The sequence below is a fragment of the Cervus elaphus genome, chromosome 12 (assembly GCF_910594005.1).
Source record: "Cervus elaphus chromosome 12, mCerEla1.1, whole genome shotgun sequence".
Classification (NCBI taxonomy): Eukaryota; Metazoa; Chordata; class Mammalia; order Artiodactyla; family Cervidae; genus Cervus; species Cervus elaphus.
In genome coordinates, this window is record NC_057826.1 from 48826332 (window position 1) to 48852447 (window position 26116).

The 26116-nt window shown below is 39.7% G+C and overlaps 1 protein-coding gene across 2 annotated transcripts in view; it reads right to left on the minus strand.

The window, feature by feature from the left end:
* Positions 1-26116, minus strand: part of ALDH1A2 (aldehyde dehydrogenase 1 family member A2) — a 102838-nt gene that overhangs the window by 43564 nt on the left and 33158 nt on the right. For both annotated transcript variants that reach the window (XM_043920906.1, XM_043920905.1), the window contains exons 3-5: positions 13569-13673; positions 13250-13390; positions 10175-10304 (exon numbers count right to left, since the gene is read on the minus strand). In XM_043920906.1, coding sequence (XP_043776841.1) covers positions 10175-10304; positions 13250-13390; positions 13569-13673 — 376 coding nt within the window. The remainder of the gene's footprint in view (positions 1-10174; positions 10305-13249; positions 13391-13568; positions 13674-26116) is intronic.

The following is a 26116-nucleotide window of genomic DNA, read 5'->3' on the forward strand; positions in this document are numbered from 1 at the left end:
TGGCTGAGTAATAATACTCCATTATGTGTATACACACACACACACACACACTCACACACACATATCTTCTTTATCCACTCATCCATCAAGGGACATTTAGGTTGCTTCCATGTCTTAGCTATTGTAAATAGTGCTGCTATGAACATTGGATGTATGATTTTTGAGTTAAGAGTTTTTTCCAGATATATGCCCAGGAGTGGACTTGCTGGATCATGTGACAACTCTGTTTTTAGTTTTTTGTGGAACCTCCATACTGTTCTCATTCTGGTTGCACCAATTTATATTCCCACCAATAGTGTAGGAGGGTTCCCTTTTCTCTACAGTCTCTCCAGGATTTACTTTTATAGACTTTTTTGACGATAGCCATTCTGACCAGGGTGAGGTGATACCTCATTGTGGTTCTGATTTTCATCATCGTGCCACATAATATGCCACACTGTGCTTCTCAAATTTAAATGTGTACACAAAGCATCTGGAGTTATTAAAATGCAGATTCTGAACCTGTAAGTCTAGGGTGGAACCCAAGAGTGTGAATTTCTACAAGCTCTTAGGTTACACCAATGCTTCTGATCCACAGACCATACTCCAAGTACCCAGGTCCAGAGGAACCAAGTGGATTAAGGGAAGTCCCCAGGTATTGTGATGATCTATAGTTGTTGACTTCATTTCTATTTAATTTTGGCCTCTCTGGTAACTACTAATTTGCCTGAAAGGAATCTGAAGTGTAGAAGAATCTAAGCAATGTTTTTAACACTTTTAAATTACAAAAATAAAAACAAAAACAGATATAACTTTTACAAAATATTTTCGTATTCTTGCCTCATTTCATGCTCAAAACAATGTACGGAAAAATTAAGGCAAGTATTATTATTTGAAATTTATAATCAGTGAAAATATGCCACAGAAAGGTTAAGTCTAAAGTAGTATCACTGGTTAAGTTGTGGTTCCTGAACTTGAAACTGGGTCATCAGACTTCAAGTTCACTTTCCTTAGAAACATACCAAAGGCTCTTCTGTGAACAAGGTTTGGATTTAGGTGGATATCACAAACCACAGAATCAGAGTGTAATGTCAAGGAATGCAGATGGGGCAGGGGAAAAGGGTGAAGACGATTCTTCAAGGATGTGGTGTGTGGACAGAGAATTCACATAGTCTCCTGTATCTCAAGCAATAAAGGGAATGCTACAGAGCACAGGCTTCCTCTCGGGTTCGGAAGTCTAAGGCTGAGTGCCTCTCTGCATCTGGGATAAGTGGACTCCAGCGGGTGGCAGTGTTACTTCTCCCTCCCTCTCTTCTGTACCTAAGACGACGTATGAGTACTCCTCTCTGCCTAGAAGAAAAATCACAGCCCATTTCCCATCTTTTATGTTAATGCGTTCAGTCACTCAGTTGTGTCTGACTCTTTGTGACTCCATGGACAATAGCCCGCTAGGTTTCTCTATCCATGGGATTTCCCAGGCAAGAGTACTGGAGACAGTTGCCATTTCCTTCTTCAGGAGATCTTCCCAACCCAGGGATCGAACCCACATCTCCTGCACCTCCTGCACTGGCAGGCAGATTTTTTTTTTTTTTAACCACTGAGCCACCTGGGAAGCCCAAAGTGAAAGGGTTAGTTGCTCAGTCATGTCCTCACGGACATGGACTATAGCCTCATGGACTAGAGCCTGTCAAGCTCCTTTGTCCATGGAATTCTCCAGGCAATATTGGAGTAGATAGCCATTCCCTTCTCCACGGAATCTTGACCCAGGATTAGAATCTGGGTCTCCTGGTTTGCAGGCAGATTCTTTACCATCTTAAACACCTTTAGTCTTTTTGCTGTGGCACTATTTAAATATGGTAAGATGACTAAAAAGATTGTTTCCATCATTTCTCTAGCTTTGCACTATAAAGCACATCAGCTTGACATAGGGAAAAATCTCCATGCAAATTCAGATACTCCACTTTAGGCTACAATCATCTTAGGTCTTCTTACCAAATATAAAGCATCCAAGAGAGAGCTCAGACTCAGCAATAACGGACTGCATTAGATGAAAATAACAAATAAATGTTCTGAATACCATATTCTAAGCCAGCAAGTTAGCACACAACCATGGCGGAGAAAACTAACGAAGAGATGAGACACCAAGACAGAAATACTAAATCTCATGTTTAGGACTTTTTATCTCTCAGCCTCTTTTCCATTTCATTCAAGAAAGTAAAAACTACTGTTCTTAGAAGGAGTTTAAGACACACCCAGAGACAACTTTTCTGATGTGTTTTTACACCTCAGTGTTATATACCTTGATGAAGAATTCCAATTAAAAGCTTTATCATGAATTTAGTTGAACTCTGGATCAAACTTTACCGAGCATGTATGGATTAAGCCATTTCTTAGTTCAGAGTTAAACTAAGAAGAGTCTTTGTCCCTAGGGATGAGTAACAGAAAAACTTCTTCCATATTTGTGAATGGTGAGTCACTGTTCTATGTTATTTAATGGACATGAGTTTGAGCAAGCCCTGGGAGTTGGATGGACAGGGAAGCCTGGCATGCTGCAGTCCATGGGGTCACAGAGTCGGACATGACGAAGTGACTGAACTGACTGACTGACATCAAATTACACAGGAAAGATAGAAATTACTTAATTAGAACAATTATGTGGACTATTCCTTTAGGATAAACATTACTCCTTAAAGCAGATTTTATAGCTGCTTGAAAAAAAAAATTGAACAAAATTATTATTCTCATAAGAATATCAGGCATTGACACAATCTATACATAAACTAGAATATGATTAGGTAATATGTATGGTAAATGAAATCAGAAGAATCTGAAATGTGCCAGAAATTGAGGAGAAATTTAAATATGGACCTCAAGAAATGGCTCCCAACTACAATACTAACAGCATTTCAAGAACTGCTATGATTTTTATATACCTGGTAACACTAAAAATGAGTTTATTTAATAGCATTAAAATCTGTTAAACAATTCAATGAATGGATGGCCATCTTCCAATCTCTAATTTGTGTACAGAATTACCTTTCAAGGAACTAGCAATGATCTTTTGGTGACCCCAGTAATGAACAATTAGACCAACTACACTGAATTAGTTCATTATGTCCTCTAGCAGATTTCTATGTATTCCAGACTGAGCAGATCTCACTGGACATTTCACAGCTGTAATGATAAACTCCACAGATACATATACAGACACTGGAGATTCTACAATAACATACAGTGGAGATGACACTGTTCCCCCCAGGTGTCAAGTGCTAGCATCTCAGAAGTTTAACTACATGCTCCTAAGTCGATTATGAACATATCTTAGCTCTATCACTACACATTATGTGATCCTGGAAAAAAAGCTACTTTACTTCTCTGGACCTTAGTTTCTTTGTCTGAGAAATGAGGAGCATGGCCTTAGGGATCCCTGAGTTTTCTTCAACCTGCCTCTCAAAGAGGTTACATGTGAAGCAGACTCCATGATCTGTCACCACCAGTTCAGGTAACTCTACCTGCTTTGGGTTTCCCTGATAGTTCAGCTGGTAAAGAATTTGTCTGCAATGCGGAGACCTGGGTTCCATCCCTGGGTTGGGAAGATCCCCTGGAGAAGGGAAAGGCTACCCACTCCAGTATTTTGTCCTGGAGAATTCCATGGGGTGGCAAAGAGTCAGACACTTTATTTCTTTCTATCTGCCCTGGGTTCTGTTTAGGTGGGTAGAGCAAACAGCTCCTCATTCTTATTGATTGAACAAGATTTCACCATATGGATTCTCTGTTGAAAACATTAAATCAGATTGAGCTGTTGAAGGCAAAACCTTAGGATTCAAGACAATTTCTGCACATTTTTAGCTTATCCTTTAATTTAACAGGTAAAACTGAAAGAAGGCAAACTGGATAAATAATTACAGGTGGCCTGTGTAGCTCTTTAACGTTTTGATATACTAATGTATCATAAAGTAATTTTTATGTCAGAATTTAGCTAAAGTATGAACTACATTTTCTCTTACATATCACAAAACAAATCAACACTGTTACAGAGAAAAATCTTAAGTAATGTAAACCAAAACCTCGACTTCTCCCTCAGTGAACTAAAGATAATCTTTGTTCCTTCCTCCAGCACAAGGATTTTGTGGCCATTGGAGGAGCAGAGAATTTTGGCACAGGTTAAAAATGATCAAAATGGAGATAAAACCACTTCCCCTGGAGAGCTGCTATGAGATTAGAGATACTATAATAGGCACAAGGAAAGTGTACAATAAATCATAATAATGATTATTATTTATCATCATAATTAGCAGATGTTATAGCAGAAGGGTCAAAGCATAGGATTTATGGTCAGAAAGAATGGTTCCATTGAGTACTATGGCCAGAAATTATAGATAATGTTGTAAAGACAAGAATATTAAGACCGTTGTGAGTCAAACTAATACTGCATGATTCTGTGAAAACATCCAACTGTGGGCCTTGGTGGGGATGTAACAGAGAGGGATCAGGGAATCTCTCAGTTCAGAGGGAGACATGGCTGTCCAGTGGAGGCTCAGCAGTGGTCATGCTGTAACCCTTTTCCCCTCCTCCCAGATGTTCTAGAGGGAGGCTACCCTTCCGAGGGAGGGGGAAAAGTACATACTTGCTCTCTGCAGCTGATTATCCATTATGTCATCAAAGTCTCTTTCTAAAACCAATTTTGATCAAGACACTCATTTACTTAAAATAATTCAGCGACTCACCATTACTATGGGAAAAAACTCGTAGCAGTTTCCCCAGGCCCAGAGCCCCACTGTCTGCTAAAACTGGCTACACTAGCACACAGTACTCTGCTCCCTCCATGCTCTTCACAGACCGTTAGCACTGCTGGGGATCACCCTGTCTACATCTTCACTTATCAGCCCTTGTACAGCTATCAACTGTGTATCTCACTTCCTTCTCCAGGAAGCCTTAATGCTGAGTGATATGCCTTTCCTATAGAGTACCCACTGAACTCTGTACATCCACTCTATATTGCACTCGGTTGTCTACCTGCTTGTTTTCCTTACTATTCTATGGGCATCTTCCCTGTTTACCTCTGTAATCCTAGTGTTTAACACAGGTGCTTAAAAAAATCTGCTGAATGAAAGTATGAATGAGGGGATGCCTGAGAGACTGAGGTTGATGCATGGCAGAACAGGTAGAGGAAGAGCTCTTCCCATTATGAGGCAGAATGCCCAGCCTTCCTAAATGGGAAGGAGTCCAAGAGACAACAGCATAATTCTTCGCACTCTTTCTGGGTCTTATCCTTCAGTGTTAGGGATACTAAGTTGGATGAACCATGGAGCATGACTCAATGTAACTAAGTAGTCATATATTTTAAAAAAAACTTTCAGGTTTATTTTTATGACTGCTTTCTACCCTTGTATTTCCTCTAGGAACAACGGTTAATGTTAATCTAAAAATGTGCAGAGGGTTAAAGACTTCACCAGGTTAACTGGCCTCTTCCTTTTCCCACTCTGCTGATAGGTATCTACCAGAGGGTCTACAATGGCTCAGGCAGAGAGACCTGGGTTTGAATCTCAGGCCTGCCACTTACTCACATGTGACCTTGTTCAAAACACTAAACCCTTGCTGTCTCATTTTCTTACCTGCAAAATGTGTACAATCCAATCCCAAAGAAAGGCAATCCCAAAGAATACTCAAACTACCGCACAATTGCACTCATCTCACACGCTAGTAAAGTAATGCTCAAAATTCTCCAAGCCAGGATTCACCAGTACGTGAACCGTGAACTTCCAGATGTTCAAGCTGGTTTTAGAAAAGACAGAGAAACCAGAGATCAAATTGCCAACATCCAATGGATCATCGAAAAAGCAAGAGAGTTCCAGAAAAATATCTATTTCTGCTTTATTGACTATGCCAAAGCCTTTGACTGTGTGGATCACAATAAACTGTGGAAAATTCTGAAAGAGATGGGCATACCAGACCACCTGACCTGCCTCTTGAGAAACCTATATGCAGGTCAGGAAGCAACAATTAGAACTGGATACGGAGCAACAGACTGATTCCAAATAGGAAAAGGAGTACGTCAAGGCTGTATATTGTCACCCTGCTTATTTAACTTATATGCAGAGTACATCATGAGAAATGCTAGGCTGGATGAAGCACAAGCTGGAATCAAGATTGCCAAGAGAAATATTCATAACCTCAGATATGCAGATGACACCACCATTATGGCAGAAAGCGAAGAGGAATTAAAAAGTCTCTTGATGAAAGTGAAAGAGGAGAGTGAAAAAGTTGGCTTAAAGCTCAACATTCAGAAAACTAAGATCATGGCATCTGGTCCCATCACTTCATGGGAAATAGATGGGGAAACAGTAGAAACAGTGTCAGACTTTATTTCTTTGGGCTCCAAAATCACTGCAGATGGTGACTGCAGCCACGAAATTAAAAGATGCTTACTCCTTGGAAGGAAAGTTATGACCAACCTAGATAGCATATTAAAAAGCAGAGACATTAATTTGTCAACAAAGGTTCATCTAGTCAAGGCTATGGTTTTTCCAGTGGTCATGTATGGATGTGAGAGTTCGACTGTGAAGAAAGCTGAGCACCGAAAAATTGATGCTTTTGAGCTGTGGTGTTGGAGAAGACTCTTGAGAGTCCCTTGGACTGCAAGGAGATCCAAGCAGTCCATCCTAAAGGAGATCAGTCCTGGGTGTTCATTGGAAGGACTGATGCTGAAGCTGAAACTCCAATACTTTGGCCACCTCATGCGAAGAGCTGACTCACTGGAAAAGACCCTGATGCTGGGAGGGATTGGGGGCAGGAGGAGAAGGGGACGAAAGAGGATGAGATGGCTGGATGGCATCACCAACTCGATGGACATGAGTTTGAGTAAACTCCAGGAGTTGGTGATGGACAGGGAGGTCTGGTGTTCTGCGATTCATGGGGTTGCAAAGAGTGGGACACTACTGAGTGACTGGACTGACCTTTTAAAAGGTGACTTGTTTCACAGGGTCACACATAGAATCACACAGATCCTGTATGCAAAAGACCTTTTACATGCTGAAACATAAATTATTTCTTTATATTTATAATTTCAAACAAAATTAGGCTGTTTCACAGGAAAATGTGACTCAGCAGTAAAGAATCTGCCTGCAGTGCAGGAGCCTCAGGAGACCTGGATTCAATCCCTGGGTTGGGAAGATCCCCTGGAGGAGGAAATGACAACCCACTCCAGTATTCTTGCCTGGAGAATCCCATGGACAGAGAAGCCTAGCAGGCTACAGTCCACAGGGTCGTGAACAGCTGGACACAACTGAAGAAACTTGGCACATGGAAACATATATAAAGACCTCATGGTCTCTCTTATGGTCCAGATTTCACTGAAAAAAGCCAAGAACACTGAGACAAAAATCAAGCTGATACTAAATTATAAATTTGCAAATGACAATAAAGCACAGATGGATTGATTGAACAAATTTGAGAATAAATAAGTGAATAATAATGACCCTCCCTTTCCCTGGTCTTCTACTATGACCCCCTGGTTTAGCCAACCAGATTCCCTAAGCACTGAACTAGTCAAAGGAGTTGTGAGATGAAGATTCAATAGCCTATAGGCATGCCAAAATGTATCTAAAACTGGAACAGAAAGGAAAGTGGCCAAGTTCATGTCTGTCTTCGTCCTTCCTTCACCTGCCTGAGGCACCACAATGAAAGATTTTATGTCCCAGACCCACAGCTTCCCAGGACCTCTGCCTAACGACCTGAATCCCTGGAGAGTTCTTCATCCTAGTATCCCTCTAAATGCACGTTAGGGGAAATCAGGGAAACAAAAATTACTTAGCATTTTACAGAATTCCTCCTTTTTTTCCTTCACAGGCTGGATGCCAGTTTATGAGTAAAAGTAGGAGAGACTACTGTGAATGCCTTTTCTAAGCCCTGTACTTCTAACTCAGAATCTCTAAACAGCATCAGATGAAAACAGTGAGGCTTATAAACCAACCACCTCTACTGCCAGATAAAGTTACAGTAAAGTATCAATTATGATCAAAAATTCCAACAAATCTTTATCTAATCAATCAAGGACTTCTATCCTAAGGAGGCAAAAGAAAACCAAGACATTGCTAGGCCAAGTAGGTATTTACGTATTCAAACAGCCTTCGATTTCATCTTATTTCTAAGATCTCTTTATATCATTTGAAAAGATGTTGAAATATCCGAAACAGTGAAATGGCAGGTGGGGTGGGATGCAAAAAAAACCGGGGCCTTTGATCCTGATAATTTTCTTTCTGCATTGAAACAGCAGAGGTCAGCCTAAAAAGGTTGATGCATGTCCTGTTCTTAACAGAGGTTTTAATTCCTAGGCCCTCCCACAAGTATGCATATACCAAACTATTACTCTGTCTCACTTAGACCGTTCTTCAATACTACAAATCCGACAAAGAACAGTTGTCTGTAATATCTGAGAGCCAGGACTAAACTAAGATTCTGACATTCCTTTATCTTCTCCATCCTTCTGAGTCTGAACTTGGGAAACTTCTGAATGGCAGGGAAGAGTCTCTATAACCAGAAACCCATTTTCTAAAACCAGCATTCCACATGTCACCATCATTCATGGAGATAATTTTAAAATAGTCCTTTGAAGTCTTGTCTCTCTTCTTTGTCACTGTGACTCCTCACTACTTGAGGCAGAGAACCAGCAGCACAGGCGTCGCCTGGCAGCTCGTTAGGAACACAGATTCTCAGACCCCATCCTAGACCTGCACTTGAAGATAATTCCAGGTAATACATATGCACATTCAGGTTTGAGAGGCACTGCTCTAAGCCAGCTACACTCTCAGCCATTGGGTTCCTTTTCTGGGAAACCAATCCTCCTCCATCGAGGAAAGCCCACACTGGGCACTGTAAGGTACCCAGCATCACTCTCCACTCTCCCCAGTGTGCACATGGAAAGCTGGCTCTTCTCCAAAGAACACAGGTAGAGTACCTGGTACACTACTTAGCAGCATCCAGGAGCCACTCAAACACATGTATTTTCTTTCTGTATACCTATTCACCACTGCCAATATCCTCATATCTCTTCCAGATGGCCCCTTTCCTGCCATGATCTCTCTTCCTCTCAGTTTCTAAAACAGATTCGCTAGTGAAGTGATTCACCAGGCTCTAATGTTAAAGTTTTGACTCTACAGTTTATCTGCTGGGTGAATCAGGAAGACAATTTACCATCTCTAGGCCTCAGTTTCCTCCTCTGGTAATAACAGAGCCTACTCTTGGGGCTGCCGTGAAGGCCCTTCACTCCATGTTACTACAGCACAGTGCTCAGGCTTGGTCTTCCCAGCTGGCACCAGTGGTAAAGAACCTGCCTGACAATGCAGGAGATGTGAGAGACGCAGGTTCCATCCCTGGGTCAGAAAGGTCCCCTGGAGAAGGAAATGGCAACCTGCTCCAGTGTTCTTGCCTGGAGGATCCCTATGGACAGAGAAGCCTGGCAGGCTTGTGTTCATGCTCAGACAGAGACCTTTCCACTGACTTAGGCTGGATGCCTTCCCATTGCTTTAAGGGCCACAGCACTGACAGGCCAAGCCGCATGGCTTAGCACCTAATTGTAACTCTCCTGTAGAGATCTTTATTTTGTCTTACTGGTTTTGTCTCCAAAACTGGATTTTAAAAGACAATGTGTCAGGATGGTGGTTGTTTTTACAGATGGTAAAAGTAGTTCATGGTCTTTATAGGAAATACAGAAAATATAGAGAAATATGAAAAAGAAATAATAAACAATCCATAAGCTCACCACTAACAGAAAACAACTGTTAACATTTTAGAGGATTTCCTTCCAAACAAGAAGATCTTGGGTTTCAGAAGACCAAGGGCCAAGTCTTAATCTTCTCAGAGTTTTCCCTGGCTTTCCCACACCCAGTGCTGTCCCACCTCCAGCACCTAAGCTAGCACAGTGCAAGGAACTTTGTAGCTGATACACACTTGTCCCTTAGCTGACTGACGTACTGATGAGGCTTTCTCTGCACTTATGTGTGGACTGGCTACATACTGAAATAGGGATACCGTCAAAAGCAGCGACAAAATCTGTTTTGTTCTTTGTTCAGTTCAAGGTGCTGTAAGAGTATGCTCAGATCTGCACCCCACCTGACCGCTGTCTGTGTTTGGTGGTGACAGTGTGTTTCTGCTGAGGTCTCACGTTTCCCTTTTCAGCGTACTCAGTCTCACATACCTACAGGAATGGTCATCCCGTGAATTTTATCAGCCCAGCCTGCATAATACCGAAGAGTTTTGATGACTCCTTGCAAATCGACATAAAATGCTTGCAGGAACGGTTTGCCACCATTGAGGGATTCCATGGTCTGTGGGAAAAGAAACAGAGAGAACTTTCCAGTGATACACTAAGTGATTGCTGGAGCAAACAAAAAAAGGCATGGAAAGAATACAAATGAATCTGAATAATGACGCATACCTGGTCAACTCTGATTTCCCAAATGAAAAGATTTGAGCACTGTTTGTTGAGTTTAGTTTCCAGTAAAAGCCACCATGAGTATGTATGTGCATGTTCTTGTGCTTGGGTGTGTGTTTCCAGTAACCACTATTCCAATACATAAACACTACTGGTGATAAAGAAAGTGTTCTGCTTGTCAACCAGCTTCTGTTATATTAATGATCAGAGCTGTGCGGGGATTTTTCAGAGTCTACATCAGTAATCTGAATCCATAAAGAGGAGCAGGGACATGGGCTTTTATGCACTTGATGAGAATATAAAACGTTCTCCACAGCTGCCAAGACCCCTGCTGAGAAATGGAATGGCCACGGTGCAGAGCGAGTTTATTTATTACTACCAAATAAACAAGATCTCCTCTAGGGAAGCTCATACTGCAACAACATGAGGGCTGGTTTTCTGTAAATATTTAGCTTAACAACCATTATCTATTAAGAGTGAAGTACTCGGTCCATTTAATAAAAATAGAGTTAGAGTTATTAAGCAGTTTTAGATTATAGATGTTATTATTTTAATGACACATTCCTAAATAGGATAAGTCTGTAATGTAAAGAATTTAAGAAGAATTCACTGGAATGAGAAGAGTATTTTGACTTGAGAAATAGTAGAGGTTTTTACATATTTAACAAATAATATAAATAAAAACATATGTTTGCAATCTCATGTCCTCTTCCTCAAGGACATTTTACAATATATACTGGCACTAAAATTATCTGAGTACTAACAAAACTAAAATTGAAATACTCTCCATTCAATGACATAAAAATAATATTTACAGTGTAATTTATTCACATACTATGTGTATAAGATGGAACTCATTTAAAAATATTATGTGACCTATTCACTGTATATTAGCAAAACAAGGTATTTCCCAGTTCTTTTTAGAATATTTATAGGTCTGTGAGATGAATATATTCTCCACACAGAGGGCATACAGCCAAGGTCAACACTACACAGACTAAAGTAGAGTCATTCATCAGATTCTAGGCCACCTAAGTGGTCCATCCCTATGAGCTGTTGATCACCTGAGAGTTGCCAGCCCTGGGTTTATTCTCAATTGTGTTTACCTAGATGCAATATTAACTTCAGTATTCTAGTCAGGAGCTTCCCTATATTCAAGAGGCTACCTCTTAATAAAACTCATTCGTCACATTGCTTAGGAGTGTTTAAAAGTAGGACTCTCATTTAAGTGTGATAGGAAAAAGGACTTGACCACAGTGAGACATGTCAGAGAAAGGATGGCATTTGAATTTTATGACATGAAAAGATAACTGCAGAAATGAACCACATCTTCATCTAGTAAGTACTGCTAATCTAATGTTATGAATACTGTATGGATTTAACTGAAATAGATACTTACAGACCATCAATGTGCCCCCATCACACTATTTATGTGCCAAGAACTACACTTGGATCACAACAAAAGGAGTAAAACACACTTTACACTCTCAAAGAAATCACAATCCAGTAAAGAGACAGCATACAGACCAGCATTCCCCCAAGGTAGTCCAAAGAATTGTTTTGTATGATATTGACAGGTTAGCCAGAAAATTAGTGTTGAGGCTCCAACAGGGTTGAGACATACTGAGTAGGGCTTGTCAGTCTTTAATATGCTAAGTGTCTTATGAATCTCCATGAAACATCTTTTCCCAATATGTAGAAACATCTCATTGGAAACAGCATTCCTTGAAGTACCAAACCAGAAAATGCTTTTATGGACAAATATATGTTAGTCACCGCAGGAGTTCCAAACCATCTCCATAAAGCATCCATTTTTGTTTCCACACTAGAAATAGATCCATGAGGGGGATGGAAGAGGGGAGAGTGGTGGTAGAAGGGACAATGCCTAAGGGACTGATGCTCCCCTCCCCCAAAGGAAACCCAACAGTGACGTGACTTTCCAAGCAGAGGGGAGACTGTAGTATTCACGGCCTTAATGCACTGACTCGACAAGGATGCCCTCAATATTAAATGATCAACTATGGGTCATGCAGGTGGAGACTACAGGCATTCCAAAATGGTTCCAGTGTCCAAAAGAGTTTGTATTCTCTAAGAAACTGACTTCTATTTTTAAAACAGCATCAACAACGACAAACCAGTAGGAAAGGGAATGTCCCTTATGTGAGAAAATGATCTCTGTAGCAAAAGAAAGTTGCTGTCTCCCGTCTCTCCTTTCTATTAACTCTAGAAAGTGACCAAAGAACAAAGGGAGCAGAGCTGTATGAGAGGTCTGCATCACACCTTCTGCTTCTGAAGGATTCTCTTTGGTCAAGAGGGGCTCACACTGGAGAGGTAAAACTCTTCTGAATGCCAAAAAACCAATGAGTGGTTTGGCTTCCTGCAGGCAGCATGGTCACTTTCCCACTGCTGGACTGTTTTTGTTCTTTTTCTTGAGGGTGGGAAGGAGAGGGACAAGGAAAGCAGCAAGATCCATACCAGTCATGGGAAGCTATGGTTTTGTTCTTCAAAATTTAGTAAGAAGAGACATTCAGCTCGTCCCCAAAAGCCAAACCTCTCCCCCTTTTCATGAGTTATTATGTACTCCTTCACTGGATGACATCACCAACTCGATGGGCATGAGTTTGAGTAAACTCCGGGAGTTTGTGATGGACAGGGAGGCCTGGCCTGCTGCGATTCATGGGGTCGCAAAGAGTCGGACACAACTGAGCGACTGAACTGAACTGAACTCACTTGTTCCCCAGATCTGCTTCATATCATGCTTTCAGAAAAACTGAGGAATCTAAATTTCAATGAATGGTAAATTTGGCAGTAAAGACGATGTTTTCTTAGGTTACTTACTGCAAGGACTGCCCTATCTCGTTCCACCAAGTCTGCAAGCTTATCCAACAGACGGCCTCTTTCTGAAGCATCCATCCTTCTCCACACTGAACCCAGAGAGAAAGCCAGGCGGGCTGCCTGCACTGCTTTGTCTATGTCTGCCTGTTAGAGAGGAAGAGAGACAATGATACAATAAAGGAAGAAACATTTGCTTTCACACACACACACACAAAAAGGTGATACATGAACATTAGTGGTGATGTCTGGAGACCATAAATTTAGTGTTCTGCTGTCTGAAGGTAGTTATTTCATAGCAATTTTTCTTCTCAGATGAACATACCTTGTCTGCTTCTTGAACTTCACACACCTGTTCTCCTGTGGCTGGATTATAGACAGGGAACACTCTCCCACTCTCTGAGTTCTGCCACTCGTTGTTAATAAAAATCTAAGGGAATAGACAACAGAATGGACTCCATGAGACAAGTGACAGAAAGTCAGTCCGTGGTGCTGTACTATACGAAAGTACTATAGTAGTAATACTTGCTCCGCCAGTATTCTTGGGCTTCCCTGGTGACTCAGACGGTAAACAATCCACCTGCAATGCGGGAGACCTGGGTTCAATCCCTGGGTTAGGAAGATCCCCTGGAGGAGGGCATGGTAACCCACTCCAGTATTCTTGCCTGGAAAATCCCCATGGACAGAGGAGCCCGGCAGGCTACAGTCCATGGGGTTGCAAAGCTGGGACATGACGGTAACTAAGCAAAGCACAGCATACTTGCTGGTATATAACTAAAGTACAGAATTTGAAGAATTACAAGAAAACCTTGATCATTATGCAATCTAGCGTCACCCCCAATTCAGAAATTTCCTTTGTGCTATTTTTACCTCAATGTCATCCAAAGATTAAATATAATGCTTACCTTTAGTGAATCTGTCAATTACTGAGGGAGTCAAACAAGGAAGGAAGGAGAGTCTCACCTACATACAGAGCATGTACTGAGGCTGAGGAAGTATTTATTACAGTCCAGGCTCCGGCCAATACCCCAAAAGGGTAAATCGTGGATCAAACTGACAGTCATCCAGCCTGAGCTACTAGTTTCTCTGTCAGAGGGCTTAAGTGACTTCACAAGGAAACCTGAATGGTGCTGGAACAAGCATTTGCCTAATTTATAGTCAGAACCAGAACACAGCAATGACTCTGACCAAACCAACTGGTGAATTGAACAACTTACATGTGTAAACCCCAGTTAGATCTCTTTCCTTTTGCTGGGTAGGCAAAGGGGAAAGGCCTGTAACTTTTGAACTGGTCTCTTCAGGACTTTTCTTAAGAAAAGAATGGACTCCATGAGACAAGTGACAGAAAGTCAGTCCATGGTGCTGGTCAGTCCTTGGTTTCTTATTTTAGGAAATGAAGGCTATCTTAAAATGGCAAAGAGACTAATGGTTTAAGAAATTATGCAAGTCAATTTCTCAGGACATTTGTAAGAGATGAGTTAAATGAGGAGGAAAAATATGGGCAAAAACATTAAATTTTTATTGACATTAAGAGAAAATCCAAACTAATATTTTGGATTATGAAAGCTCAAAGAATACACAAAGAGATTTTACTCAATAAAATTTATGGCACAACAAAAATTTCTGAAATTATGAACCATTTAGTAGCCAGTCAATTTAGAACAAACACAATGATAAGCTGATTTGCTACTGCCTGGTATTTTAATAATTACAGATGAGGCTAAGTGAGTGTATATCTACAATTTTAAATATTAAGTTCTAGATTATGTCAGATCTTTGCTTTTTCCTTGATTTGATAAAACAATGAGCCTGTGTTGAAGGAGTCTTCTTTCACTGAAGGCTTTTAAAGATAAAAGGAGGGAAAAAATACCTTAAGCCTATAAACGCACTTAATACAAATGTACTGAGCACAAACACAATGACTTTGTAACAATTTTTAAGTTTTTACTATGAATGTGTAAACATGCTTAATATGCTGTATTCATTTGTATAATGTATTTAATAAATGCAAGGTATTTCTAGACACAGGAGAGGCAAGGATGATTAAGAGTTCCAGTCTTTTGGGTCTACAGTCCCTAGTAGTTCATTAAATACTCACAACAACTCTAATGGCAGGATTTTATTATTTCAACTGAAGATGCAAACATTAAGAGAGGTAATAGTCAGAAAAAGCAGGTCATCTCTGAGGCTCTGATTCAGTCTGCTGCTCTTCCCACTACACCCTGGTTTCTAGACTTACTCAGCCCAAAGAAACACAACTATTTAATAGTTATAAGCCTCTTTGCACTCCATTTAACAAACTTCCTAACATTTTACAGCTCTTCGAATCTGTATACCCCTTTGAAATGCAGTATGATCTTAAAGGTAACAAAAGAAAAACATCTATTAGAGGTTAGTTTCATTAAACATCCACATCTAGACCTTATCAGGTTTAAGGAAGAATGGAATGGGTCTTGCAAACACTCTTTTTATTCACTATTTGACTGAAACTTCTTAACTCTTGATATATCATCAGATCCAATCACAGTTTTTTAAGCTTTGTTGAACAGTTCTAAGCGTATGTGGTGGTGGTGGTGTAGTAGCTCAGTCATGTCTGACCCCATGGACTGTAGCCCGCCAGGCTGCTCTGTCCATGGAATTCTCCAGGCAAGAATACTGGAGTAGGTTGCCATTTCCTCCTCCAGGGGATCTTCCTGACCCAGGGATCAAACCTGGGTCTCCTGCATTGCAGACAGATTCTTTACTGACTGAGCCACCAGGACCGTATGTAAGGATTGATATTCCATGACCTTTTATTGTTTCTTAGAGGTCTTCCAAAGATCAAGTGGAAAAATTACTTATTTTTTAATAGAATAAAATTCATCCTCTTACTGTTATTTAAGCCCACAGATCATTTTCTCAATACAAAATGTAGTATGGGATCTTTTTTAAAAATTAATTAATTAATTTTAATTGGAAGCTAATTACCCTACAATATTGTGGTGGTTTTTGCCATACATTGACATGAATCAGTCATAAGGGTACATGTGTTCCCCCGTCCCAAACCCTCTCTCACCTCTCTCCCCATCCCATCCCTCTGGGTTGTCCCAGTGCACCAGCTCTGAGTGCCCTGTTTCATGCATTGAACTTGAACTGGTCATCTATCTCACATATAGTAATATACATGTTTCAATGCTTTTCTTTTCCTATTTGGAACCAGTCTGTTGTTTCATGTCCAGTTCTAACTGTTGCTTCCTGACCTGCATACAGATTTCTAAAGAGGTAGGTCAGGTGGTCTGGTTTCCCATCTCTTTCAGAATTTTCCACAGTTTATTGTGATCCAACAATCAAAGGCTTTGGCATAGTCAATAAAGCAGAAATAGATGTTTTTCTGGAACTCTCTTGCTTTTTTGATGATCCAGTGGATGTTGCAATTTGATCTCTGGTTCCTCTGCCTTTTCCAAAACCAGCTTGAACATCTGGAAGTTCATGGTTCACATACTGTTGAAGCCTGGCTTGGAGAATTTTGAGCATTACTTGACAAGCATGTGAGATGAGTGCAACTGTGTGGTAGTTTGAACATTCTTTGGAATTGCCTTTCTTAGGGATTGGAATGAAAACTGACCTTTTCCAGTCCTGTGACCACTGCTGAGTTTTCCAAATTTGCTGGAACAACAGACTGGTTCCAAATAGGGAAAGGAGTATGTCAAGGCTGTATATTGTCACTATGCTTATTTAACTTATATGCAGAGTACATCATGAGAAATGCTGGGCTGGAAGAAGCACAAGCTGGAATCAAGACTGCAGGGAGAAATATCAACAATCTCAGATATGCAGATGACACCACCCTTATGGCAGAAAGCAAGGAAGAACTAAAGAGCCTCTTGATGAGAGTGAAAGAGGAGAGTGAAAAAATTGGCTTAAAGCTCAACATTCAGAAAACAAGGATCATGGCATCTGGTCCCATCATTTCATGGCAAATAGATGGAGAAACAGTAGAAACAGTGGCTGACTACTTTTTGGAGGCTCCAAAATCACTGCAGATGGTGACTGCAGCCATGAAATTAAAGGACGCTTGCCCCTTGGAAGAAAAGTTATGACCAACCGAGATAGCATATTAAAAAGCAGAGACATTACTTTGCCAACAAAGGTCCATCTAGTCAAAACTATGGTTTTTCCAGTAGTCATATATGGATGTGAGATTTGGACTTTAAAGAAAGCTGAGCACCGAAGAACTGATGCTTTTGAACTGTGGTGCTGGAGAAGACTCTTGAGAGTCCCTTGGACTGCAAGGAGATTCAACCAGTCCATCCTAAAGCAGATCAGTCCTGAACGTTCACTGGAAGGACTGATGCTGAAGCTGAAACTCTAATACTCTGGCCACCTGATGCGAAGAACTGACTCATTTGAAAAGACCCTGATGCTGGGAAAGATTGAAGGTGGGAGGAGAAGGGGACAACAGAGGATGAGATGGTTGGATGGCATCACTGACTCAATGGACATGAGTTTGAGTAAACTCCGGGAGTTGGTGATGGACAGCGAGGCCTGGCGTGCTGCAGTCCATGGGGTCACAGAGTCGGAAGTGACTGAGCCACTGATCTGAACTGAACTGAATGTTATTCTCTCAAATCATCCCAGCCTCACCTTCTCCCACAGAGTCCAAAAATCTCTTTTGTGTCTCTTTTGCTGTCTCACATATAGGGGCATCTTTACCATCTTTTAAAATTCCATACATGTGCATTAATGTGCTGTATTACTGTTTTTCTGACTTACTTCACTCTGTATAATAGGCTCCAGTTTCATCCACTGCATAAGAATTGACTCAAAAGTGCTCTTTTTAATAGCTGAGTGATATTCCATTGTGTATATGTACCACCACTTTCTTTTTGTTTATTTTTTTATTGAAGGATAATTGCTGTACAGAATTTTGTTTTCTGAGGTTTTCTGAAACCTCAACATGAATCAGCCATAAGGTATACATATATCCCCTCTTTTTTGAACCAACCTCCCCACTCCCTCCCCATCCCACCCCTCTAGGTTGAAACAAAGACCCTGTTTGAATTTCCTGAGCCATACAGCAAATTCCCATTGGCAATCTATTTTACATATGGCAATGTAATTTTTCATGTTACTCTTTCCATACATCTCACCCTCTCCTCCCCTCTTCCCATGACCATAAGTCTATTCTCTATGTCTGTTTCTCCACTGCTGCCCTTTAAATAAGTTCTTCAGTACCATTCTTATAGATTTCATATATATGCGTTAGAATATGGTATTTATCTTTCTCTTTCTGACTCACTTCACTCTGTATAATAGGTTCTAGGTCTATCTGCCTCATCAGGACTCAAATGCATTCCTTTTTATGGCTGAGTAATATTCCATTGTGTATATGTACGACAATTTCTTTATCCATCCATCTGTCGATGGACATCTATCGACATGTCCATCATAGACATGTTCATCTATTGACATGGCTGCTTCCATGTTCTAGCTATCATAAATAGTGATGCAGTGAATAATGGGATACATGTGTCTTTTTAAATTTTGGTTTCCTCAGGGTATATTATGCCTAGGAGTGAGATTGTTGGGTTACATGGTGGTTTTATTCCTAGTTTTTTAAAGAATCCCCATGCCGTCTTCCATAGTGGCTGTATCAATTTACATTCCCACCAACAGTGTAAGCTTTCCCTTTTCTCCACACCCTCTCCAGCTGTTACTCTTTGTAGATTTTTTGATGATGGCCATTCTGACCGGTGTGGGGTGATATCTCACTGTAGTTTTGATTCGTATTTCTTTAATAATGAGTGATGCTGAACATCTTTTCATGTGTTTGTTAGCCATCTGTATGTCTTCTTTGGAGAAATGTCTGTTTAGGTCTTTTCCCCACTTTTTGATTGGGTTGTATGTTTTTCTGGCATTGAGTTGTATAAGCTGCTTGTATATTTTGGAAATTAATCCTTTGTCAGTTGTTTCATTTGCTTTTATTTTCTCCCATTCTGAGGGCTGTCTTTTCACCTTGCTTATAGTTTCCTTTGCTGTGCAAAAGCTTTTAAGTTTAATCAGGTCCCACTTGTTTACTTTTGTTTTTATTTCCATTACTCTAGGAGGTGGGTCATAGAGGATCTTGCTTTGGTTTATGTCATCTAGTGTTCTGCCTGTTTTCCTCTAAAGAGTTTTATAGTTTCTGGTCTTACATTTAGGTCTCTAATCCATTTTGAATTTATCTTTGTGTATGGTGTTAGGAAGTGTTTTAATTTCATTCTTTTACATGTAGCTGTCCAGTTTTCCCAGCACCATTTACTGAAGAGGCTGTTTTTGCCCCACTGTATATTTCTTGCCTCCTTTGTCAAAAATAAGGTACCCATTGGTGCAAGAGTTTATTTCTGGGCATTCTGTCTTGTTCCATTGGTCTATATTTCTATCTTTGTTCCAGTACCATACAGTCTTGATGACTGTAGCTCTGTAGTATAATCTAAAGTCAGGAAGGTTGATTCTTCCAGCTCCATTCTTCTTTATCAAGACTGCTTTGGATATTCGGGGTCTTTTGTGTTTCCATACGAATTGTGAAATTTTTTGTTCTAGTTCTGTGAAAAATGCCATTGGTAATTTGATAGGGGTCACACTGAATCTGTAGATTGTGTTTGGTAGTATAGTCATCTTCACAATATTGATTCTTCCTACCCAAGAACATGGAATATCTCTCCATCTGTTTATGTCATCTTTGATTTCTTTCATCAGTGTCTTATAATTTTCTGTGTACAGTTCTTTTGTCTCCTAAAGTAAGTTTATTTCTAGATATTTAATTCTTTTTGTTGCAATGATGAATGGGATTGATTCCTTAATTTCTTTTCCTGATTTTCATTGTTAGTATATTGAAACGCAAGTGATTTCTGTGTATTGATTTTATATCCTGCAACTTTGCTAAATTAAATGATTAGCTTTATTAATTTTCTGATACTATCTTTACAGTTTTCTATGTACAGTATGATGTCATCTGCAAACAGTGAGAGTTTTACTTTTTCTTTTCCAACCTGGATTCCTTTTATTTCTTTTTCTTCTCTGACTGCTGTAGCTAGGACTTCCAAAACTATGTTGAACAACAGTCGTGAAAATGGACACCCCTGTCTTATTCCTGATCTTAGGGGGAATGCTTTCAGTTTTTTCACCATTGAGAATAATGCTTGCTGTAGGCTTATCATATATGGTCTTTACTATGATGAGGTATGTTCCTTCTATGCCCATTTTTTGAAGGATTTTTATCATAAATGGGTGCTGAATTTTGTCAAAGACTTTTTTGCATGTATTGAGATTATCATATGATTTTTATCTTTCATATCTTTTAATATGGTGTATCACATTGATTTGTGTATATTGAAGAATCCTTGCATTCCAGGAATAAACCCAACTTGATCATGGTGTATGAGCTTTTTGATGTATTGCTCAATTCTGTTTGCTAAAATTTTGTTGAGGATTTTTGCATCTATGTTCATCAGTGATATTGGTCTGTAGTTTTCTTTTTTTGAGTTGTCTTTGTCTGGTTTTGGTATCAGGGTGATGGTGGCCTCATAGCATGGGTTTGCAAGCATTCCTTCCTCTTCAGTTTTTTGAGTTTTAGAAGGGCAGGCATTAGCTCTTCTCTAAATGTTTGATAGAATTCTCCTGTGAAGCCATCTGGTCCTGGGCTTTTGTTTTTTGGAAGATTTTTTAAATCACAGCATCAATTTCAGTGCTTGCTATTGGGCTGTTCATAATTTCTATTTCTTCTTGGTTCAGTCTTGAAAGATTGAACTTTTCTAAGAATCTGTTGATTTCTTCCAGGTTACCCATTTTATTGCCATACAGTTGTTCATAATAGTCTCTTATAATCCTTTGTAGTTCTGCATTGTCTGTGGTAACCTCTTTTTAATTTCTAATTTTGTTCATTTGATTCTCCTTTTGTTTTTTTGATGACTCTAACTAAAGGTTTGTTGATTTTGTTTGCCTTCTCAAAGAATCAGCTTTTAGTTTTATTTTAATCTTTACTACTGTTTCTTTCATTTCTTTTTCATTTATTTCTGCTCAGATCTTTATGATTTCTTTCCTTCTACTAATTTTGGAGGTTTTTTGTTCTTCTTTTTCCAGTTGTTTTAGGTGTAAAGTTAGGTTGCCTATTTGACATTTTTCTTGTTTCTTGAGGTAGGATTGTATTGCTATAAACTTCCCTCTTAGAACTGCTTTTGCTACATAGGTTTTGAGCTGTTATGTTTTCATTGTCATTTGTTTCTAAAAATTTTTTGATTTCCTTTTTGATTTCTTCAGTGACCTGTTGTTATTTAGAAATGTGTGGTTTAATCTCCATGTGTTTGTGTTTTTTACAGCTTTTTTCTTATAATTGATACCTAGTCTCATAGCATTATAGTCGGAGAAGATGCTTGATATGATTTCAATTTTCTTAAATTTACTGAGGTTTGATTTGTGACCCAAGATGTGGTCTATCCTGGAGAATGTTCCATGTGCACTTACTTAAGAAGAAGGTGTATTCTTCTGCATTGGAATGTCCTGAAGACATCAATAAGATCCATCTCATCTAATGTATCATTTAAGACTTGTGTTTCCTTATTAATTTTCTGTTTTGATGATCTGTCCATTGGTGTGAACGGAGTGTTAAAGTCTCCTACTATTATTGTGTTGCTGTCAATTTCTCCTTTTATGTCTATTAGTTGTCTTATGTATTGAGGTGCTCCTATGTTGGGTGCATGGATATTTACAACTGTATGTCTTCCTCTTGGATTGATCCCTTGATTATTATGTTGTGTCTTTCCTTATCTCTTGTAATCTTCTTTAAGATCTATTTTGTCTGATATGAGGATTGCTACTCCAGCTTTCTTTTGCTTCCCATTTGCATGGAATATATTTTTTCATGCTCTCACTTTCATATGTCTATATGTGTCTTGAGGTCTGAAGTGGGTTTCTTGTAGACAGCATATATATGGGTGCTGTTTTTGTAACCATTCAGTCAGTCTGTGTCTTTTGGTTGGAGCATTTAATCCACTTACATTTAAAGTAATTATTGACATATATGTTCCTATTGCCATTTTCTTAATTGTTTGGGGTTGATTCTGTAGATCTTTTTTCTTCTCTTGTATTTCTTGACTATATAAGTCTCTTTAACATTTGTTATAAAACTGATTTGGTGGTACTGAATGCTCTTAACTTTTGCTTTTTTGTCTGAAAAGCTTTTGATTTCCCCATCAATTTTGAATGAGATCCTTGCTGGGTACAGTAATCTTGGTTGTAGATTTTCCCCTTTCAGTACTTTAAATATATCCTGCCATTCTCTTCTGGCCTGCAGAGTTTCTGCTGAAAGATAGCTGTTAAGCACATTGGGTCTCCCGTGTATGTTACTTGTCACTTCTCTCTTGCTGCTTTCAATATTCTTTCTTTGTGTTTAGTCTTTGTTAGTTTAATTAGTATGTGTCTTGGCATGTTTCTCCTTGGGTTTATCCTGCATGTGACTCTTTGTGTCTCTTGGACTTGATTGACTATTTCCTTTTCCATCTTGGGGAAAATTTCAACTATAATCTCTTCAAAAATTTTCTCATACCCTTTCTTTTTCTCTTCTTCTTCTGGGACCCCTATAATTTGAATGTTGGTGCATTTGATATTGTCCCAGAGGTCTCTGAGACTATCCTCAGTTCTTTTCATTCTTTTTACTTTTTTCAGCTCTTCAGAAGTTATTTCCACCATTTTATCTTCCAGCTCACTGAATCGTTCTACTGCTTCAGATATTCTGCTATTGATTCCTTCTAGAGTATTTTTAATTTCAGTAACTGTGTTGTCTGTAGGTTTATTCTTTAATTCTTCTAGGTCTTTTTAAATTGATTCTTGCATTTTCTCCATTTTGTTTTCAAGGTTTTTGATCATCTTTACTCATTTTTCTGAATTCTTTTCCAGGTAGCTTGCCTATTTCTTCTTCATTTATTTGGATTTCTGTGTTTCTAGTTTGTTCCTTCCTTTATGTAGTATTTCTCTGCCTTTTCATTATTATTTTTTTAACTTATTGTGTTTGAGGTCTCCATTTCCCAGGCTTCAGGGTTGAATTCTTTCTTCTTTGGTTTCTGCCCTGCTAAGGTTGGTCCAGTGGTTTGTGTAAGCTTTCTGTAGGGTGAGATTTGTGCTGAGTTTTTGTTTGTTTGTTTTCCCTCTGATGTACAAGGTTGAGTGAGGTGGTAATCCTGTCTGCTGATGACTGGGTTCATATTTTTGTTTTGTTTGTTGTTTAGATGAGGCCTCCTGCACAGGGTGCTACTGGTGGTTGGGTGATGTCAGGTCATGTATTCAAGTGGTTTCCTTTGTGTGAGTTCTCACTAATTGATACTCCCTACGGTTAGTTCTCTGGTAGTCTAGGGTCCTGGAGTCAGTGATTCCACTCCAAAGGTTCAGGGCTTGATCTCTGGTTAGGAATGAAGATTCCAGAAGTGGTTTGTTATGGCATTAAGTAAGATTAAAATAAATATCCAAAAATGAGAAACCAAAGATGAACCCCAGACAAATGGCAGTTACAAAATCAGGCAAATAATAATTAAAATAATGGAATATATACATATACACTCATGTGCAAAGTCAAAATGGTCCAACAAAAATGAAGTACAGTAGACTGACCTGGCAAACAAAGGAAATAAAAAAATTATATTTACCAGTTAAGAACAAAACTAACTAAAGCACAACTGGAAAACAAAACTAAAGCAAGGTGCCAAGTGGGAAATAAAGCAATGAAAACAAAACTAACAAATATGTTGGGAGGAAAGGAAAGAAAGAAAAGAAAGAATAGATACGCAAAGTTAGAGGTATATGAAGATTTATATACACTAAAGATTAACTGCAAGGGGAAAAGAACAGTAGGAAAGGCAAACAAAGGAATAAATGTATAAAAAATATAACAGACTTTAAAAATTAAAATTATAAAAAAGAAAAGAAGAAAATAAAAAACAGAAGTAAAAAGGAAAAAGAAAAAGAAAAATTCCACAGAATTGCAAAAGCCCAACACAGAGGCAGAAGTTTATAACAACAATGAAAAGTGTGACTGAATATATACATATACACCGATAAGCAAAAGCAAAACAGTCCAACAAAAATAAATTACAATAGGTTGCCCTGGCAAACAAAGGAAACCAAAAATTATATCTACCAGAACAAAACTAACTAAAGCACAAACTGGAAAACAAAACTAAAGCAAGGTGCCAACTGGGGAATAAAGCAATGAAAATAAAGCTAACAAATACGTTAAAAGGAAAGGAAAGAAATAAAGAACAGATATGCAAAGTTAAATAGAGATAAAGAAGATTTATATACATTAAAGATTAACTGCAAGGGAAAAAGAATAGTAGGAGAAACAAAGGAGTAAATGTATAAAAAATAGTAATAGGTTTAAAAATTAAAAACTGAAATTAAAAGAGAAAAGAAAAAAAAAAGGAAAATTCCACAGAACTGCAAAAGCCCAGAGGTTTATAACAACTATAAAAAATGTGACTGAAGGAAGAAAAAAAAAGTTCAAAAGCTTAACTATATTTCATAGTGCCAATAAAATCAACAACTACAACAGAGGGGGGAAGAAAAAGGAAAAAAAAATCCAAAAGAATCTACAGAACAAGTCAAAACATAAGAATAACAAATGTTTTTCTTGAGTCACTGCTGTCGGAGCCCTTTCCCTCCTCGTTGGGAGTCACAGACCACCTCACCTCCCTAGCATGTCCTCCAACACTGTGCTGATCTCTGGGCCTGCTGTGGGGGCAACTCAGATTCTAATCTGGTCCTACTCCTCTGTGTTCTTGTCACCAATGTCCACAGCTATCAGAACTAGTGCATTTTCTTCTGTGGAAGCTCTCAGTGACCTTTTATATATTCCATAGACACAGAGTCTACCTAGTTGATTATGTGGATTTAATCTGCAGCTTGTACAGTTGGTGGGAAAATTTTGGGTCTTCTTCCTTAGCCACACTGCCCCTGGGTTTCACTTGTGGTTTTATTTCCACTTCTGCATGTGGGTCGTCCACTGGGGTTTGCCCCTGTGAGGGCCAGGTGTGGAGGTGTTGCAGCTGCTTGGGTTGCAGGGGTTCTGGCAGCACCAGGTACTCAGGGGAGTTGGTGGCCAGGGCAGCAGGATATATACTGCTCTATAAGGGTATGGCAACCAGTATTGGCCCATACGCTCCAGTATTCTTGCCTGGAGAACCCCCCATCCCTGACAGAGAAGTCTGGCAAGCCACAGTCTACAGGGTTGCAAAGAATCGGACACTATTGAAGCAACCCTGCATGCACAGGTGCAAGACTTTTTTTGCATGTGGCAGCTCTGCCCCAGTGAAGAGTTGAGTGTGAAGGTGGCACAGCTGTTTGGCTTGCCAGGACCTTGGCAGCGCAAGTGTGCAGGGCCATGGACTGCCTCCATCGCAGAGTTATGGCCCTATCAGAGTCTTTTTTCGAGCCTCTTGTAGCTGGCGATCAGAAGGCCTCTTTGGCCAGTCTATCTCTGTAGCTCCGCCGTTCAGACACTTAGACGGCTCCCTTGCCTGGGGTCCTTCTCTGTTGTTTGGCACATCAGGCACATAGAGGGGCCCCCCTGGCTGGGGTCCTACTCTGTAAATTGGCGCATCAGGCACATAAAAGGGCACCCTGGATGGGGTCCTACTCTGTAGCTCAGTGCGTCAGGCGTTTGTTTGATGGGCTAACCTTTATTGTTCAGCTGCCCATACTGGTGTGTGAAGAGAGAGGCTATGGTGATGGCTCCACCCACTACGTGTGGCTCAGCAGTATCCCCTTGCTTCCTTGGCTGCTGGGTTTTCCTCCACAGGCATTTCCCAGCACAATCTCCTCCCTCACATCCCCTTGATCCCTCTCTCCACAGTCAACAGCAGCCCT